Source organism: Camponotus vicinus, unplaced genomic scaffold (genome assembly GCF_025532165.1).
Source record: "Camponotus vicinus isolate PSW18456_S1 unplaced genomic scaffold, iyCamVici1.0 SCAF_12, whole genome shotgun sequence".
In the NCBI taxonomy this organism is placed as follows: domain Eukaryota; kingdom Metazoa; phylum Arthropoda; class Insecta; order Hymenoptera; family Formicidae; genus Camponotus; species Camponotus vicinus.
This window is the reverse complement of record NW_028141948.1, coordinates 7,510,317-7,531,357: the sequence shown is the minus strand read 5'-3', so window position 1 is coordinate 7,531,357 and position 21,041 is coordinate 7,510,317. Positions and strand designations below refer to the sequence as shown.

At 35.5% G+C, this 21,041-nt stretch overlaps 3 protein-coding genes and 1 long non-coding RNA gene across 6 annotated transcripts in view; 1 reads left to right on the top strand and 3 right to left on the bottom strand.

Annotated features, from left to right (window-relative positions):
• LOC145963070 (uncharacterized) overlaps positions 1-21,041 on the top strand; it is a 250,716-nt gene that overhangs the window by 141,241 nt on the left and 88,434 nt on the right. The gene's annotated exons all lie outside the window — the stretch shown is intronic.
• Positions 6,750-7,676, bottom strand: LOC145962435 (uncharacterized). The gene has a single exon (XM_083083493.1). It carries the CDS (start codon positions 7,674-7,676, stop codon positions 6,750-6,752), a length of 927 nt encoding a protein of 308 aa, XP_082939619.1.
• On the bottom strand, positions 13,843-16,244 carry LOC145962881 (uncharacterized). The gene is made up of 3 exons (XR_014436019.1): positions 16,119-16,244; positions 15,874-16,006; positions 13,843-15,307 (listed from the first exon to the last, which is right to left on the bottom strand). It is a non-coding gene; the product is annotated as an uncharacterized LOC145962881 (long non-coding RNA).
• On the bottom strand, positions 16,433-21,027 carry LOC145963073 (uncharacterized). Of its 3 annotated transcripts, none has more exons than XM_083084717.1 (4): positions 20,953-21,027; positions 18,371-18,474; positions 17,274-17,559; positions 16,433-16,895 (listed from the first exon to the last, which is right to left on the bottom strand). In XM_083084717.1, the coding sequence occupies exons 1-4, from the start codon at positions 20,953-20,955 to the stop codon at positions 16,878-16,880; spliced, it is 411 nt and encodes a 136-aa protein (XP_082940843.1). In that variant the 5' UTR covers positions 20,956-21,027; the 3' UTR covers positions 16,433-16,877. The 3 variants fall into 3 exon arrangements, with proteins under 3 accessions (XP_082940843.1, XP_082940844.1, XP_082940846.1); XM_083084718.1 differs by having other exon boundaries at positions 16,433-16,855; XM_083084720.1 differs by lacking the exon at positions 20,953-21,027 and adding an exon at positions 20,764-20,944.

Below are 21,041 nucleotides of genomic sequence, written 5' to 3'. Positions count from 1 at the left end.
GATTTTTTCTCCCTCCAGCATCATCATTATCATCATTGATATTCCAACGTCGATTCATATTTTCTCACGCAATACGTGCATTTTCCAACGTAACGGCAGCGGGTTGCATTTTAATGCTAGAATGACGAGTAAGAATGATTGTAAGCGCGAACAATATCCTGCAAAATATCGATATAACGACGAGTATTTTTATGCGTAAAATAACGCCACATCCTCTCCTTAAGTGTTCTATTGAAATGCTCGACTATAGCTGCTTTAATATCGGGATTACGAGCTACGCGAAAACAGATGTTTTTTTTTTTTTAATTTTTGTACAGCACTGGCGATAAATTCTTTACCTTTGTCGGTTTGTAGGTATACGGGTAAACGTTTTTTGTTTCTCGAGAATATGTTCTGAAAGGCCTTTATCACGCACGCCGAAGTTTTATCGCGCAAAGGTTCTACCCAAACAAATTTGCTAAGTACATCGATAACCACCAGTAGATAGGAATATCCGTCGTTATAACTCTTAAGATTACGAAGATCGACTAAATCCGCCTCCCATAAATCATCGATATTTGTCACGTTATAATGTAAACGCGGAAATTTTCGTCGTACTGGACGATGCAGTGTGTACGCGTCTTGCGATTTAAGCCAGTCGACAACCTCGTTACGCGAGAAATTCGGCTTAGCCGCTCGTGATAAATTGACCGTCGCTGAATAACCCGCGTAGTGCGAAGGATCGTAATATAATTTTTCGAGTTCCATCTTATTAGAATTTGCTCCAACCGAATAAACCTCTTGCTTTCTTTGTCGGGGAATTCTCGTCCTTACTTGCTAATGTTTTATCGGCCTCATCCTCATCCTCATCGGCAGATATAAATACCGTATCTCCTTCGGATACAACCGTCTCGTTTAACCTGCTGCGTGAACGACGAGTTTTCGGAGTGGAAGTAACAGCTGCTAATTCGCTGCTTTTAATACGACGAGCTATTTTGCCCGCGTGTAAAAAACTACGATTTCCTATGAGATTGGAAGGTGTGTTTATGTCGTGCAGTAATCGCGCAAACTGAACTCTTCCGATTGCTTTTACTGTTTTTCTCTCGCGTATCGCGTCATTTATGAGATCGCTAATATTCGAACCCGTTACAACCGCACCGTTTATAGTCACGAGTCCTTGTCTATCCCAACCGATCTTTGACGACGGGGCATCGAGTAAATATTTCAATAGCGTGTGAGCTTTGTAGCGATAAGTTTTCGGCACACATTCGATTATATTTTTAATCATTTCCGCCGATTGATCGCGTTTTTTCCCGAAACTATTAGCGTCACCTGCTCCATCTCCAACGCTACTAATTAAAGTACGCGTAAATTCAGCGGTATCGTCATCTTCCAAGTACATGTCCTCGTCCTGCTCAGTTTTATCATCGGCGTCGTCGTTTAAAGCCCCACGCGAATCTTTGCGAAAACGTTTTTTTGCATCCCGAACAAAGTAAAGATAACGTTGAAGTACTTCTTTATACATTTTCCATCTTTCACCCTCGTCGGTGGGAGTCGAGAGATTAAGAATACGACACATCTCCGCATCGAGTCGCGATAAAGGGGTTCCCGGTGTCCGTACAGATTTATTATTATCATTTTCCGTATTATTAACATTTTCCGACTGTTGATTTTGTTGCTGCTGCATTCGTTGCATTTTTTCGAGATTTTCCGTAGAAATTAAAACCATTTTTTTTAGCCTTTTCCATTTTTAATACTTTTCCAAATATTATTATTTTTCGTCACAAAGGATATAAAGAATTGTATCTTTTTTCGCCGATAATCCGTGATAATAAAGCACCGAGTATAGGACCGATAATATAGGGTAAAAATCCTCCGCGTTGTACCAATAGTTTTCTTTTAGTCTTCAAATTACCCCGCTTTGCCGCGATGCGTCGTAAAGTCGTTTTATGCTTGGACAAGCGCTTTTTTTCACTAGATTCGAGCGGTACGTTACCTTCAAGCGTATTGAAAATACACTCCTGAATACACTTTACAAATTTATTGTCAGCATCGCGTAAGAACGCCGCTCTTTGATTTTTCTTCAAATAGCATAGAGTTTTTAAGAGATACAGGTTCCTCTCTCCGATGCGGCGTTTTGCAGTCTTTATCGCACTATTTGGTAAATTCCTCGCTGTCGATGATGTTTTGTTAGGGTCTGCTTTTTTCACCATTGCGCCGTAATCGTACAACTACAACTCGCGGGTGCGAATACCGTTCTTTTATACGCTTCCCCCTCTAATGACTGATTTACGTGGTATGTAGACGTAATGTAGAGTATCCTCCGGAAAGATACACATGCGAAATAGGTATTTGTCTGGAGTCGATTGTTTCAAATCGAGCAATAAATATCCGTGCGGCTTCGAGGTAGCGTCGTAGTACGCTTCTTCCATAAATTTTGGATCGTCGGGATATACTTGGCGTGCTAAATGACGAATTTGCGCGCGATCGCGCGGATTTTTGAAAATTACTATATAATTCGTGTTGAGAGATATGCCGCGCTGCCCACGTCCCTGATGGAAAAGATTTTGCGAAATGAGTATAACGCTGAGATTCTTATAATGACTTCCTTTGGTAAATAGATCCACGATAGCGTCGCACGAAGATGATTCCCTCATAAGATCGTCGATTATCATCAACTTCGGAGAAAGCGGATCGTTGGAATAATCCTCCGGGCGCGGTAACCCTTCGTGAAATTCGATTATATTTTTCCTCGATTTTACTAAAGCATTATCGCTATATTTGCTCTCGCTTTTCTCTTCTTCTCTCTCACCCGTGTCGCAATGTAAGCACTGATACGCATCTTGCCACTCGGCGTAATAAAATAAAATTCTCTCGAATCGGACATCGGACATGCGGGATAAATGTCGAAGAAATGTTTTCACGAAAATTGTTTTCCCGCAGACGATCGACGTCCAAGGATGTTTCCAGCGCACGTCCATTACACAAAGTAATCGATTTCGTGTTTAGGAACAATCTCATAAATAAAAAAGTAAACGATGATATTTAACAACAATAACCTAAGTAAAAAATGCGCATGCTCCTCGAATATTATTTGCAGGAATGTAAGAAGAAAATAAGCTTATTCATGGGAACCCCATCCGCGGCGGCCGCGCGCTAGCGTTCTCTGTTACGCGTACGAGCGGAAAGCACCGCTGATTAGCCAATACACGGCGCGCGCGACCGCGAGTAAGCGTATTCGCGCGAGGGTAGGCTCGCATCGGCGACTTTCGCGAGCACCAACGCTAACGAGCTCATAATTGATTCTCCATATACGCTTATAGTATAAAAATAAAATGCTTAAATTCTGGAAAATATATTTTAAATCGATGCATCGTCTAAATTACAAAATACCTGTACATACTCGTATTTTATGAATCATCCGATAGCTGACTCAGACAAACACTATCCCCCCGCGATATAATAATATCTAGAAATTCTTAAAAGCCTAAACGCCCGTTAAAAACTCGAGACATCCAATAAAATAATCTAATCTTAAGATAACCATCGATGGTTTTCAACACTAAGGAGCTCATAATTGATTCTCCATATACGGTTATAGTAAAAATAAAATGCTTAAATTCCGGAAAATATATTTTAAATCGATGTATCATCTAAATTACAAAATACCTGTACATACTCGTATTTTATGAATCATCCGATAGCTGACTCAGACAAACACTATCCCCCCGCGATATAATAATATCTAGAAATTCTTCGAAGAAGTGAAGGGCTCAGAGAGAAATTGACCAGTGGCGCGAACGGAAAAACCCGCTCAGGAACTTTCTAGACGGTTCCAGCGCACTCATACGCGCGAATTACAAAGAAATACGAAAACCAATTACTCAACATTTGTACATTTTTTTGTAAATATAATTTTATTTAATTGTGTGGTGTGAAATAAAAAATCAGAAAAAATACAAAAAAATACATGTCGTGTAGAGTCTCTGTAGCTATAACAAAATTGTCGTGTCCTGTTCTGTAACGCTCTCTCAAATTCTACGCTGTCACGGTAATCCGCAGTCGCTACGCGAACAACCATGTTCCGACATTTTCCGAGTACTTATTAGTAACACACATTTCTTATTCTAGTTTTAATCTACACTGTCTTAATTTATACTTCTTCGTTTAGTAGTCTACTCAGTTCTTTATAGTCTTTCTGCACTTCAATTTTGCGGAACGTTTGGGGCGGGGGGTGCTGTTCTTTTGTCGTCGGATGGGCTACGGGGGGTAGAGTTTCGGTCGTCGAAAGGAGCTTAGGAGGTTGTTGATTCTCATTGTCCATCCGCCGACTTGGCGATCCCAGATACAGGAGTAAGTTTGTCACTGAGATTGACGCTGCTCTCAGAAGATGCAAGCTCCATCCATATATCGAGTGCAAAGCATAGTGTCCACGATTAATTTTACTAATCGGATCATCATGAAGATTCCGATTACGCCGGCGCTGGCTGATCCGAATGTGATGAATCCTTTCCACAGTTTCTGTCCGACATTCTTTGCGATTTGGTCCAAAGATTTCTTCAGCAAGTTTAACATGGATACGCTCCCTGCTGGTATTTCTTGTCCCATGGCGCCTCTTGCTATTGTGTTTAGTATTGAAGGATTTTCCATAGGGAACATTATATGGTCGCGGCACAGTATATCCAGTAGCGCAATTCTGCCAATTTTGTGTTGGCCAAAACGCAGTGCGCATGCGCGAAATAAGTAAGTTGGTTAGTAATGTCTGAACTTCTATCTCGCTTACTCTTTTTGTTTCATTCTCTCTCAGCATCATTTAAATGTATATATATATATATATATATATATATATATATATATATATATACATATATATATATATATATGTATATATATATATATACATATATATATATATATATGTACATTTTTTGTATTATGTAATTATAACAGTTTAATAAATATGTTTAACATAATTTGTAATGTGTTTGCTTGATGATATGTATAATTAATATTTTCTCTTATAATATATTTTCTGCATTATATTTTGTTTTTCTGTTGGCTTTATCCGTATTAATATTATGTTTAATATTATGTATCTGTTTTAATATTATATTCAATATTATATATGCAATATTATATATAATTAATAACACAGGCCCACAAAAAAAAAAATTTGTTTGACTATGAATCAGAACATAGTATTCCCATGTATTTTTCGACGCTGAATCCGAATCCGATGTCCGTTTTATCGTATCACGTCAGGTTTAAGGGCAATTCAAGGTCATATCGTTGAAAAGCGCCCCCAGACAGATTGAAGGTCTGAGAGTCTAACCTCGAGCTCTAAGACCCCAAGCGACTTTACTCCCAAACAACCCAAAGGCCTGAGAATAAATTTTTTGGAACGTTCAGTAACGATTTATATCTTTAAAAAATCAGTGAGTAAATCATTAAATAAGCGTGTTTGAGCTTTTTTAACCAGACACACACTTTTGTGTGTGTACGCTAACGCCGGCGTTTACATGAGTGCGCGAGTGCATGAGGTCTGTATGTGCGTGCGTGCGTACGTGTGTTCGTGTGTGTGTGTGTGTGTGTGTGTGTGTGTGTGTGTGTGTGTGTGTGTGTGTGTGTGTGTGTGTGTGTGTGTGTGTGCGTGCATATAGAATGCCTGCTGCCCCAGAGGATGCTGGAAATGGTGACAACTGCCTCAATGAAGGATGTGTAGAATGATCCATTTTCCGATTTTCTGGAGTAACGAAGCCAGCGAAGGCGCGCTGCCCTGCAGGGGGGCGTTAGGGTGTGATTCAACTTTGATATACTCTTGAACTCGACGTGATATGGTTAAATGGACACCGGATTTGGATTTAGCAACCTCAAAAACATGAAGATACAATATTTGGCCTCATTAATGCGCTTTTCAACGATATGACCTTGAATTGCCCTTAAACCTGACGCTTTCACAAGATCTATTTTGGAGAAAACGGTGCATCCAGCTAAGTGGTATGTAAAGTCCTGTATGTGAGGTAGAGGATACTTATCCATGATCGTCACACTGTTCAATTTACGAAAATCTCCGCACGGTCTCCATTCTCCGTTGCTTTTACGTACTAGGTGTAACGGACTTGCCCATTGTGATGAAGAGGGGCGACATATTCCTTGTGCCAACATCGTCTCGAACTCTCGTTTCGCGGCTGCGTACTTTTCTGGGGGCAGTCTGCGTGGTCTTTCTGCCAATGGTGGTTCCTTGGTCACAATATGATGCCTCACATCGTGTACGGTCTTTTTGAGCGCTGTAGGACGTGTGATTTCGATGTACCTGCGTAAGAGTTCCTTGACTTTGCATCCTTTGTCTATTGTGGCAACGGTGGGCTGTTTCCCTGTGGTTATCCTTGCCTTGGTACTCAGTAGAGTCTGTTCGTCGACCAGTCTTCTATTCTTTAGATCCGGTAGAATCCCGTGGTGCGCCAGGAAGTCTGCGCCTATGATCGGCTGTCGGACATCAGCTATGATGAACTGCCATCTAAATGAGCGTCGTAGTCCTAAATCCACTACTCGTGAGCTGCTGCCGTAAATATTTATGATTGTGTTGTTTGCTGCGAACAGTTGAAAATCTACGGGTGTGAGCTTTCCTCTCATCATCCTCTTCGGGATTACTGAGATGTCTGCTCCCGTATCTATAAGGTACGTAATCCCATTCTTCTTGTCGGTTATTGCCAGGCGTTTATTATTTCTAACCACCCCGTCGACGACCGCCTGTACTCGCGACGGCGGGTTTAGTTTTCCACCGCCTTCGGCTTATTAAATGTGCAAGGTTGTGCGCATCTAAACGCTTTGTCGCCGAATCTGTTGTGATAATAGCAGTACTCGGCGTTACCTTCGCGGTCTTGACGGTGATGTGAACGTTCGCGGTTGTCTGCTCGTTCTCGGCCGCTGGAATGTCCTCGCGATCTACTGCGTCGCCTATATTTATCTCTTACGGAGAGTTTCTTGACTTGTTTCCTCAGTTCCGCAATCTCCTGCAGGATCTGATTGTCTGCGTCTGTCTGTTTTTCGGTGATAGTCTGGATTGCTGTCGCTACTGGTCTGGCCATTTCTACCACCTTATCTGCCTGGGCCGCTAGCTTTGCTAAATCTTGAACTTCGCTAATTGCCAGGATGGTACGCACACTTTCTGGGAGTTGTTCCATAAATATAGATTTTAGAATTTCATCCGTTACCTGACCTGCTGCCAAATTCCGTAGACGTTGTAGGAAGATGGAGGGTTTCTCGTCTCCTAGTTCATGTGAGCCTAAAAGTCTTCTGATCTTCGTTGCACTTGTCTCTCCCAGAATCGAGCATATGCGATCTTTCAAGGTTTGATATTTGTCTTGCTCAGGTGGGTTAGTTATCAAATCCGCCACGAAGGGAAGAACGGGTTGATCAGCATTGAGTACTATGTAGCGAAATTTTGATTCGTCACTTGTTATTCGGTGTATTGCAAAAGCTGCTTCGGCTTGTGCGAACCATAATGCCGGATTGTCTTTCCAAAATGGTGGTAAGCGCACTGCCTGGGCTGCGTCGATGTTTGCGCTTTTTGATCCCTCTCCGTCGTTATTCATAGCTTCCGGATAAGGGTTGTCGAATGGTTTTTCCTCGACGGACGTCGTGTGCTCGGTGTTGCTTCCTTTGACTAGTCTTGTTGGCGAATGTTCAATCGGCATACCTCTTGCCTAAATATCGCCACGTGTCTTCGTTCGCCACGTGGTGCGAGGCGGGAAAAAAAAAATATATCTCACGTCGGTGGTTACCACTATAGGGAGTCAGGTTATTAAAGACCTCCTATTAACTGTCGTTCGATGCCGGGTGGATTGATACATTCAGTTTGTCTTTATAAAAATATATTTTACAACAAAGGAATTTACAACTATGGTTTCAGTCTTTGGTAACTTACGTCCGCTTCGGACGACGAGACACACTAGAGTGAGTGCCTCTATGTCTTTGGTGGATCGGGGCGAGGTATGTGATGGCGCTAGTGCGTTTGTAAACCCATTCATCTGTATTTTGTCCAGATGGAGGGACGCCACACGTGACGCGCTCAGTGGGAACGAGCCCTAACATCAAAGATGTCGACAGGGAGTTGCGCTACTGGACACGGTCTTACATACAGGTCTGGAAACTCAGGCCTTTTTTAGTGGTGGGGGAGGTCTCACTTAGTGTGTCCGTTTTTCGACTAGAAGTCGCAATACGAGCGAGAGAGACAGAGATAGACGGCAGTAGTCGTTCTCTCTCTAACATACGTCTAAAATGACTTCTAGATCGCAGCGAACCTAGCAGGCAAGCCGTGAACTTCCGAAAAACGGACACACTAAGTGAGACCTCCCCCACCACCGGAGTTTCCAGACCTGTATGTAAGACCGTGCTACTGGATATACCACGGTCGTGTATACAGGTCTTGCAACTCTAGTGGTGGGGGATGACTCACATCTTGAAGCCGTTTTCAGTTCATCGCTTAACCGTAAGAGTCGCCGTAATCGGGTGTCCACCCATGGGTGCGAGAGAGATAGAAAATGATTTTTCTCTGTTACAGCGCACTGTAATCTAATCTCAGTTTATTATATAACTGTATTAATGAAGTTATAAGAACTGTAAAATTAAGTAGACTAATGATAAAAATGCAATGGAATTAAAAATACACCAATGACTAATAAATCATCAAACATTAAGCATATTTTATATTCAAAGCGTATTTCCGTAAATACTGCATAATTATGGCAAAAAGTGGCTAAATATTATCTATTTTTACAAAACATTGATAATTTCAGAGAAAAGTGCGTTTGTAATATACAACGATATCTCTTGCGCTCGTGCGAAGCACCAGGGTGTGATAGATACTCTTAAGTGTTATAGAAAAAGATATAGGAAAAAAATAATAACGCAATATCGTAAAATATATTATTTTAATAGGTTTTTAATTTTGACTGTTTCTTTTTTTTAACAAACTGTACTGGCAACAGTAAGTTTTGTTGATGAGCACGTTGCCTCATTGAGATTCTCACCCGATCGCTGCGACATATGGTGGCAAAATCAAACACTAAAAACTCCTTCAAATTGCGAGTCACTCACTGTACCTAAAAAGAGCCTGAGTTGCAAGACCTGTATACACGACCGTGGGATATACTGTGGTCGCGGAGTCTGTCTAAATCTTCATCGGTGTAGATGCCGCTGGTAGCGAGAGAGGAGGGACTCACGTATTTTCAGGTGAATTTTGTGAGCGGTTGGATAATTGAAGGTGCCGTCCCTACTGAAAAAAAATTACATCACAAAATCATGTAATGAAATCATGTCGCGAAATCATGTAATGAAATCACATAATTAATGACACAAATAAATAACGTAATGAAATGTTCCAAATCGGTACGTGATTTTGAATAATCATGTAATGTTAGGAAATCATATAATTTTTCTGAAAATCTGAATAAAAAGAGAATATAGAAACTATAAAATTTATTTGATTGCTTTTTTAATAATTTGAATGTAAAATGTAAACCATGATTTTAGCAGAATGGGTAATTTTAAATAAAAAAATCAATATTGTATATAATTATATTGCACTATGTAATTATATAATTATATTATATTATATATAAGTATATAATTATATTATACTAAATGTAAGTATATAATTTTTCTCATATAAATCAAAATCTTTAAATTATATCAAATATAATTTATATAAAATTAACTGTAATATATTTTATGGCATTTTAATCATCATCTGATGATGATTCACTAGAAGTTGAACTTGAGTCACAGCCACATGAAGAAGTTGAGTCATGAATTGGGTGATTGACGTTTTCTTTGTTTTTCTTCTTCTTCTGCAAAATATTTTTGACATTATTATTTGTTAAGCGATTTTTTATTTTTAAATGCTAACTTTTTAGATTATATTTTCTGGTTTTTTGTATTTATTTGATGAATATGCCTTTGTCTCAAAAAATTTTAAAATCTAGAATATTTATTATTTTTATAATCAACTATATTTAAAAATATTTAAAATTACTAAAAATTTTTATTTAATTGAATGTCTTTTATAATTTACATATAAACACATGTTATAAATTACTTTTTTAAATATTTTTTTTAATTTAAGAGTTTTTTAATAATGTACAGAGTAAAGAGAAAAACTTTTAATTATTAATAGAAAAAACTAATCATTCGCACACGGAACTTGACATCCATTGGACGTCCATACAACCTCCAGAACTCCATACGACATCTATGTCCATGGTGGATATTGAATAGATTTCTAATGGAAGTCCATATTACCTCTCATGGTAGATATCTTCTACAAATCCATCATGGATGTCTACTGGATATCTGTTATGGATATATGATAGATTTTTACATATATCTCTAATAGAAATCCATATTACCTCCATGGTAGATGTCATCTACAAATCCATCATAGATGTCTACTATACATCTGTTATTGATGTATGATAAATTTCTACATATTATTTCTCTAAAAAGCAAAAAATTTAATTTTTATTTAAAATTCTTAGCTAATGTTTTAAAAGTATACTTATAAATTTGTTATTATATACCCGACAAAAACAGTTACGTCACATCGAATCCACGTATTTTACGTGGCTTACGTGGATGCAGATTTATCCACGAATTATCTACGTGGATACAACTTTCTTTTTTCATTATTACATCGAGGTACTTTATTCTTGAAATATCAATGTAGATTTCATGTGGATATTTCTATTGAAATTATTAATCATTCAACGACTCGGTAATATTGTAATGTTAAAAGATATTTTATTAAAATTTTTCAATTGTAATTTTGTATCTGAAATATTTCAGAAATATACCTGCATCATGTTTTTTATAATTATATTATAATATTATAATATTTATATTTTATATAATATTGTATTTGCAATATTTCTGAAATCTTTCAGAAAGATAAAAAAGTTTGCTAAGAAAAAGATTATATCTGTATGTTTCTAAATATGTAATAGTACATATGTATATAGAATATGCTTCCTCGCTTTGCCGCTATGCGGCGCTGCATCAAATTAGCTAACTCGTATTCAACTTTTCGTCATAAAGTGTATATAAAGAACTGATACTAACACGGTCCGAAGCTTATTTTTTCTTTTAAGGACCGTCTACGATGGAAGTAATATTGGTGGAGTGGACGGGGAAGTAAGGCGTAAGCGAATGGTTCTTTTCCATTTCGCATTACTCCTAGTCTTACGCCTTACTCCACCGTCCACTCCACCGATATTATTTTTATTGTAGACGGTCCTTTAGTCAGTTTAATTTAATAAACTGATTTAATTTAAAATAATTTGTTTAATAATCTGGATCTTGTTGGGATTCAGAATATGGAACAGATTATTTGAAATTAAACGGATAAATGGGAGATAGCCTATTTATTGCGTATATTAAAAATAAAATATAAATAAAAATAAAATTATTCTTATAGCCGAGTGTATTTATATACTTTTATAAATGTCCAAGATATTCACTTATCAAAAATGAAAAAAGTAATATGTCTCGAAAGTTCATGAAATTTTCACATAGATTCCACGTAGATTCTAGTACCGTTTTTGAGCGGATTATCCACTCGAATATCCACGTGGATTCAACAATGTTAATCTACGTGGTAATAACGTGGATTTCACGTACTGTTTTTGTCGGGCTGTAGACTCAGGTTCAAGTCCGTGCATGTTAATAATTTTTTTTGTAATCTATTTTATTTAAAAAAATATTACATTTTTTGTCAATTTGCAAGGATAATTTTGAAAACATTGAAAATATTTTTGTTTATTCATAATTACATATATATACATATATATGTATGTGTATGTATGTATGTCTACAGGGTGATAGACCGAATATCTTGCATCTCGTCGTTACGTATTACTGATAAACGTTTTTATGTTACTAATATTTATGTGCCAGTATGTGTTTATACGATATCGATATAATTGAAGAAAGATAATGTCGTTATTGATCTATGATACTATGATTATGGAGTTACTAAAAAATAATCAAAATAAAATTGACATTATGCTATCTCTCTATCCCGCTCCTGTCCATAATATATGAAGTATCGATATGAGAAAGTAACAAGTTACCAAGTTTAATAGGCACCCGTGTCTTATACATATATATGTATATTTGTTCACCCTATTATCTATGATCCTACTTATTATTTATCAACACATAATATTTAATCGCATATATAATTTTAATTATAATTTAAACATATACCTATACAGCACACGAAGATTGCATACACATTGCAGCAATCTTTCACCGCAATATTGCAACATTGCAAATTCACTGCAAAATGTTGCTGCACCATTGCTGTGGGATTGCAGCAGCGTTAAAATGTCCGCTTTTAGGAATATTGCAATGTAAGATTGTATTAATGTTATGGTGCAATGTATTTGTAATAGTAAAACGCGTTTTGCTACAAATGCAGACCGTTTTAAATTTAATAAATAAACTTTGAAAATATTTAAAAAATGTTTAAGAAAGATAGGAAAAAAACATTTCCCTTTAAAAAAATTTCACGCCTTTAAAAAGATATCTATTAGTGTTTTTTATTAATAAATTTATTAATAATTAATTTTTTATCTATAAATATTTCTTATTAAATATTTATCTCAATAATATATATACAATTATTTTACATACCCTCGACACCAGAATATTTTAATACGTGCAATAAATAAACTATTTCTCATTTATCTATTCAGTGAAGAAAAATCTGTTTAATATTCTGAATCCCAACGAGGGATCCAGATTATTAAATAAATTCTTTGTTTAGTAATCTAGATCTCTTATTAGAATTCAGAATATTAAATAAATCAAGTTAATATCAGAAATTAAACTGACACAAGACAAGAAATATAATTACTGCATTAGTCCTTTGTAGACCTTATATCCACTTTAGACGAAAATTCGAACACAAGTTAATTAAGTTTGGTGTCGCCACATAGCGGCAAGTAAAGAAACACATGTTATACATTTTCATTATGTTAAAATGTTGCTGCAATATTGCCAAAGTAATATTACAAAATAATATCCCTGCAATATTTCTGCAGCATTACACTGCAATGTGCAATGTTGTAACATTGCAGCAATGTTGATGCAAACTTCTGTGCTGTATGGATATATACACATATGTATACATGCAAATATAAAATTCACAAAAAGTGGGCGCCTGTTAATTTTGTTGCATTACTGCTTTCTGCCACGAGAGGCCAGAAAGCATTTTCAGGCCGTATCTCGGTCGTAAAACAATATGTTAGAGAAACAAGAATAACATGATTGTCGGTCCTTTTCTGTCTTTCTTCTCTGCGGTGCGTCCGCGTGAGCAATGCAATGGTGTTTGTACGTGTGACGTCCCGCCATCTTAAAATTACTAGATTTAGTTACAATTCGCTTACCCATCTTATTTCTTTGCTATATCCATGGAATAAGAATGAATATTCAATTCTATTATTCGTAATTCAATTTTACTCACTATTATCAATTATATTACTATTAATTTTAATTCTAATATATGCGCATACGAATTCTAACGCTTAAATTATCAATTATAATATTTGCTTACCGTTTTATTCTACACGGTTATTTAGCCCGCTACTTAAATAAGTACTCCCTCAATTAATGTATAATGAGGACTTTATATACGCGCTAAAATTCGAATTTAGATTTTAACAAACGCGACCGAAAATATATAATTTAAGCAATAACAAGTAAGGTATTTCAAAGGAACTGTTGAATTGATCTTAGATATGAATAAATACAAATATATTTAAACACTTTGAAATGCTTTATTTAAAATTCATTATGGGATCATAACCAGTGGAAATAACTTTCTCTATATGCTACAACTTAAAATTAATCTATTCTAACTTGAGTCGTAAATTTCTGAACCTTTTCTAAAATATAAAGGAAGTTATACATATAAAATGATTCCGTAATCCTAACACCGCTAATGATAGATATTAAATTAAGAGCGCATAGTTTTGACACGTGAGATGGTCTAAGAGGAAGTCATAAACATATCGGACATTGATTTCTTGGAGATGTCAACCGACACTTCCGATAATAGTCGCGTACTACTCTTTGATCACCGCCGCGCTTCTATGAAAAGGATATCTATGTCAAAACAATTGATAAGTAATTCAGTAGTGCTTCCGAGAACGACGTGATCCGATGTAGAGATCATCTTACTCAAGGATTCCTACAGCTAAAGATCATGCAAGGAACAACGAAATCGCTAGTATATAAACCCCGGATTCTAGGCGCGAGCGGTTCATTCTATCATTAATAATTAGTCAGTATAGCAGACTCGCTGTTAGTCGTGATCACTTTGCCGTTATTCTTTATTATTCTTTAACTCATTATAACTAAAATTTAATACTTTGTATCAATCTGCTATATCGTTCAGTAAAATTCAAATAAAGAAGTTATACTTGTGCAAATTCACTGTGTCAATCCTTGGAGATTCCCAGACCTTGCTTAGATGAAGGCGATCGAGACCAACCGAAATCGACATCTGAGTGGTAAGTACCAGATTTTTGTCCCATTTTATGTCTTCGTGTGATAATATTCACCTTCCTTGCATTCACAACATTTCCTGAAACAAAACATCGAGGATTAAATAAACAAGCATACTGTCAAGCACTAGCACGTCGCTGGCAGTATTCCTCCCTCTTATTCCAGCACAACTTATTTTAACTTGTTATTCTATTCTGATAAGCGTCAAAGCAAAAATTAATTAGAACTCCAAAATCGCCCTCATCAATTGAGCGTCGCAGCTTCCCTTCTCTGAAGATTCCTTCATCTCCAGGCATCCTCTGCCATGCCGGAGAACTCCTCACTCTCCAATTTTTATTCTTAAAAATTCATTACCACTTTTTACCCCAAAACCAGATTTCCATCGTCTCCGGGCATCCACTGTCATGCCGGAGGCATCCGACATCCTAAACCAATTCGCTTAATCGACGCTTCATTGAAAATACCAACGATAGGTATTTGGATTTGCATAAATTTCTACCGTTGCTACTAGGATAAAACGTCTTTCCACACACATAGGTATAGCATCTTCGCGGTGCTGTGCACAGATTTTATTATCCATTCACCCATTCTGCCGGGCATCCACTGTCATGCCGGAAGCATCCTAAGTTCCCTACCCTTATACGCAATTTCCGCTATCATAACTTTATTCTGCCCTCAAGTTCCATCGTCCCCGGGCATCCACGGTCATGCCGGAGACATCCACATATCCTTATGAATTACTCCTTCATTGACGTTTTAGCTAAAACAAAATTACAAGAATAAACGTACTATGTGCTAATGTGCGTTGACGCTGATTCAGTTAATAATAATAATAAGAGCAAATAAAATACCACTTTCCTCAACCAATACTATATTCTACCTACCTGAAAAAATATATGTTAACATTAATATTATCTCTTTAAATGGTAACCCCTTCGTCAGAATTCAAAAGAAAAAGGCATAGAGCAGGAAAAATAACCCGTGAATATCGTGACGCTTCTCGATTCCGTCGGATCAAGAGATTAGAATTAAACTCAAAGCATATCCTTGTCAAATCAGAAACAAGGGTCTTCCTTCCAGAAAGTTTTGTCTCCGCTTTAAAGGCTAAGGCTAAATTCCTCTTTTACTTACCGGAAAATTTTACTTCACAGAAATTTCTTCGAATAGTCACCTCAAACGTAGAATTTGACTCTTTCTATAATTACTATTTGGAAATTATAAAAAATAAAGATACGATTGAAAACCCTTCATTAAGTTCAATAGATCTGATAACTCAATTAAAATCCCAACTTCCGGAGAATCAGTGTGAAATAGAGAGTTACTTACAGACTCTCCAATGAAGCCTTCTTGCAACGATAAAGATTTTTTCGCCCTAATAGATGAGGAGCAAACTCGAATTCTCGATATACTCTTGGAATTCATAGATCAATGTATCGCAGGTAATATCGATATCGATCAGCTAATGGATTTGATAGAAAATATCGAAATCCCATTTTAATAGATACCCTTTGCATATACAAATATATATATTTCAATAGTCATCCAATTATAGAGTTTCGCGGCTCCCTTACATTTTTCCGTAATCGATAAGTCAGATCCTCGCTCTCGGCATCCCCAAGGTATAGCCAGTGTAAGCAGGTTGCCTTGAAAACAAAGAGAGCGCACTTTTCTCTGGAACTGAGGCATCTAGGGGAAAAGTTGGTCACTGAGACGTGACATACGTATACGGACATACACCTCTACCAGAGAGAAACCTGAGAGCGGCCACTGGCCTCCAGAAGCAAATTTCTCGACGCTTGACGCGCCGTCTGAGAAAGTGGACGTGAACTATGTACGTTACGTTCGGTAACAATACATGGTTCGTGTCCATACTATGGTTCATATCCGAACTAGATAAGATGGACAGAGTCAGACAAAGACGGACAATCAATCGCTCTGGCTTTGTCTCACCAACGCATGAGCAAACCACGCGGCGAGCTAATAGCGATTTGTCTTCCCCGTCTCGTTTTTAACTTATTGATATTTCGAAAAGGATAAGAAATATCGGAAAAAGGATAGAAAATATCGGAAAAAAAAGTTTCACATATATATTTAAAATTTTATATATTTTACTCAAAAATTGTATTTAGGAGACGTGTTTTATTGTGTACATGTTTTTTATTTCTCATAATAAAATATCTTTATGTCATCACTTTTGCCTTCGCCTGCACCTCTACCCCGGCCTCTACCTCTTCCTCTACCTCTACCTCTACCTCTTCCTCTTCCTCTTCCTCTATCTCTCCATCCCCTTCTATCCCTCCATCTTCCTCTTTGGACAAAAATATTGCTAATTACAGTTTGCAACTGTTCTGTTTGCAACAAAAAAATAAATATATTATGTAATAAATATTATATTTAAAAAAATAAATATATGTGTATAATCAATATTATATTACCGTAATATAATATTAATATGATAAATTATTATATTAACTCTAAGGCGAATTCTGAAATATCCGCGTGCAAGACGTTAAATATGACATATACATGACAGATAAAAATATGCTTTCTTAAATATATATGAAAGTGAGACAAAAAATCAGGCAAGATAAAGCAAAACATTCCGCGATTCCTTTTATTAACACTGTCAGTCGCACACGGATAACATGAGATATATGCGGCCATCAAAATGTTAATTATAATATGAATATTGGTTATAATATAAAATTTATTAATTTTTTACTTACAGTTAATATAATTGGCTCGGTTGTCAACACCGTCGGGGCCGTCGGAGTCGTCGCCGTCGTCGCCACCGAAGCTGCCGTGGCCGTCGGGACCGTCGGTGCCGTCGCCGCCACTATGGCCGTCGAGACCGTCGGCCCCACCGAGGCCATCGTGGTCGTCGGGGCCGTCGCCGTCGTCGCTACCGTGGCCACCGTGGCCGTCGGGGCCGTCACCGTCGTCGCCACCATAGCCGTCGGGACCGTCGCCGTCGTCGCCACCGAGTTTTTTTGAGATTTAAAAATTTGCTTACTTAAAAAAAATACATAAATGGATAAAAAATAAATTAAAAAATGAAAATTTACATTTTTTACATTAATATTACAAATATAATTATTAAATAATTTTTATAAATATATTAATAAATAAAATATATTAATAAATTTATTTATCGTAAATTATTATATATTAAATTAATAATTTAAATTAATTTAAATATTTATATATTAATGGATTCTTATTAATTAATTTAATAAAATTTATCATTAATATTCAAATAAATTAATAAAAAATTAAACAAAAGAAAGAGAGGAAGTATAAATCTGTAAATATAATTATATATAATTATTAAATATTAAATTTATATATAAAATTTATAAACTTATATTATATACTTCACATATTTCTACAGCATATCTGAGGTGTCCTACCGAAAATACAAGTAGATCTCGTTAAATTAAACTAAAAAGTCCTATACTATTTTGCAAACAACATCGTAAAATTTCAAGATTTATTAAAGAAAGAGATTAATTAAAGAAGAGCTGATGAGCACGTCTCATTCGTGTGGCTAAATCGTGGGATGTACGCGCTAGGCGTGCCAGCGGCGAATAATAAAGCACAATAATAAAGTTTGGCTGTACGCCGCCCGATTCTTATCTTCTCGTTGCTGTAATTGCTTGCAAAATCATATAAGACTTTTTAGTCCAGTTTGTACTTGTACGAGATATACTTTCGGTGGGACACTTTACATGAGACACCCTGTATACGTAACACATACTCGGATTTTCCATTGCTAGCATGTCAATATATAAAATAATGACATAATTATTGCACAGAGACCTACCTGTATTGTGTATCCACATATTGCATCTTACATCTTCCTGCTTTGGAAATCTGAATAGTCGTTTTCCATGCGATTTTCCATTCTTGCACTCTTTGTACACACACCTACCATAATAACTATTTACAGGGCACTGACTCGACATTGTTTATTAAAATGCGATGCGAAAAAAAAATTTAGAAATGAAGTAAAAAAATGAAAAAAACTTAAAAAGAAGAAATACAACACGTGAAAAAAACAAACACAGAACCGACACGATAGAAATATACATATACGCGTATACGCGAAAATATTGACGGGTAATCGGATGCCGGATCAGATGTCAGATAAACGAAACGGCAACACGTGTTGCAAAACACACAGATTTTACAGATCGCTAAAAAGAATATAACTTTGAAAAAGAGAGCCGTGTATACAGGGTGTCCGATTCGTGAGGGACCAAACGAAAAGTGATGATAGATTGGGTCAAACTAAGAAGAAAAGTCCTCTACCATTTTGCAAAATTCGCAATAATTATCAAGTAATAAGCAAAAATGTCACATGAAGGTTATCTTTAATTTTTTAAATGGAACCCCCTATTTTTTATTATGTATTCTTATAGCTTATCTCGAGAGCTTTCCAAAACATTATAATAAAGTATTTCTTCATTGAGTACTTTTCGAGTTATGAGGCTTGAAATAATTTCTTAATTTTACATAAACCATAAAATATTTAGTAAAATATTCATTTTTCGATTATCTTACCTTAATACTTTTATATACAACACAATGAGAGGAATCAATTGGTGTAAAGAAAACATAGTTGTTTTTAAGAAAAAATATGTAATTGTTAATTACAAATTACATATTTTTTTTTAAAAACAACTGTTTTTTCTTTACACCAATTGATTCCTCTCATTGTGTTGTATATAAAAGTATTAAGGTAAGATAATCGAAAAATGAATATTTTACTAAATATTTTATGGTTTATGTAAAATTAAGAAATGATTTCAAGCCCCATAACTCGAAAAGTACTCAATGAAGAAATACTTTATTATAGTGTTTTGGAAAGCTCTCGAGATAAGCTATAAGAATACATAATAAAAAATAGGGGGTTCCATTAAAAAAATTAAACCTTCATGTGACATTTTTGCTTATTACTTACTAATTATTGCGAATTTTGCAAAATGGTAGAGGACTTTTCTTCTTAGTTTGACCCAATCTATCATCACTTTACGTTTGGTCCCTCACGAATCGGACACCCTGTATATTGTAATATACTGTAAGCACCGCAGAACCGAACGTCACTCGTAAAGCTCGCTACGCTGACTGATTATTCTCGGCGTATTGTCGCGCTTTATTTGTTTCATAGTACTAAAAAGCCGCGAAATTATGACATTTGGAAATTCAGGAATAATTATAAAGCTTGCATTGAATAAAAATATTTCATCAATTCGCATCCAGATTAGTGGAGAAATAAGTGTACTCTAATTTGTAAAAATAAAAAAATGTTAAACAGAACGTAATTTTATTAACTATCTCCAAATGTTTCGCGGATAAAAAATTACTATTATCATAATTTATATTTCTAATTAATATATTCCATTCGTGATAAATCTACAGTCAGAAGTTTTCGCATTATTGTTAAATATATTAAATTCAGTTTTATAAATCAGTTTAAATCAGTTTAATGAATTCTTTTACTATTGATATTTTATATATTTTATTTTTTATGAATTAATATTTTATTTTATATATTCTCAAATAATTAATTAGAAAATGTTCATGTCGATACGAATGATATCTTATTTTGATTTGTGTGCAACGTTCAAATATATAGTATTTAGATATTTATGCATTTTGAGAATTATAGCATTTTGAGAATTAAAAGTATTTTGCATTATATTATAATTAAATATGAATGATATATGATTAACGGTATTTATTTTTGCAATATTTAATTTTATATAGATTATTTCAATCTGTTTATTATATCTGTTATTAATATGTACATATGTGTATTTATATTAATAAAGACACATATGTGTCTGACATTACAATATATGTATGTATGTATGTACATTTATTAATTCATTAATAGAAACAAATAGATATATAGATTATAATAAATACAGATATATAGATTATAATAAATTGAAATATCGAAATTATCGAAATATCTAAATATTTAAATTACATATTGTAAATAAATATGGTTAATCATACATTACTTATATTAAATTATAATATAATTCAAAATACTTTTAATTCCCGACATACTAAATTTTATTTTAAATTATAATGCACAAATATATAAATACGATAGATTTTAACATTACGGACAAATGCATCAAAGTAAGATATTATTCCTATTCACATGTATATTTTCTATTAATTATTTGAAAAATATATATTTACCAATAATTAAAAAAACCGACAGGGGTGAAAGACATGAGTTTTGCGATATAAATCGCCGTTAGCTCGCCTCGTGCCTATCGCCGCACAGTTAGTGAGACAAAGCCAGGGCGATTCATTATCGATTCTTGTCTGACTCATTGTCAGTCCGCCTTATCTAGTTCGGACATGAACCATAGCACGGATACGAACCATATACCGTTACCGAGCGTAACGAACATAGTTCACGTCCACTTTCTCAGACGGCGCATCAGGACAATATGCCCGTTAAAGCGGGATGG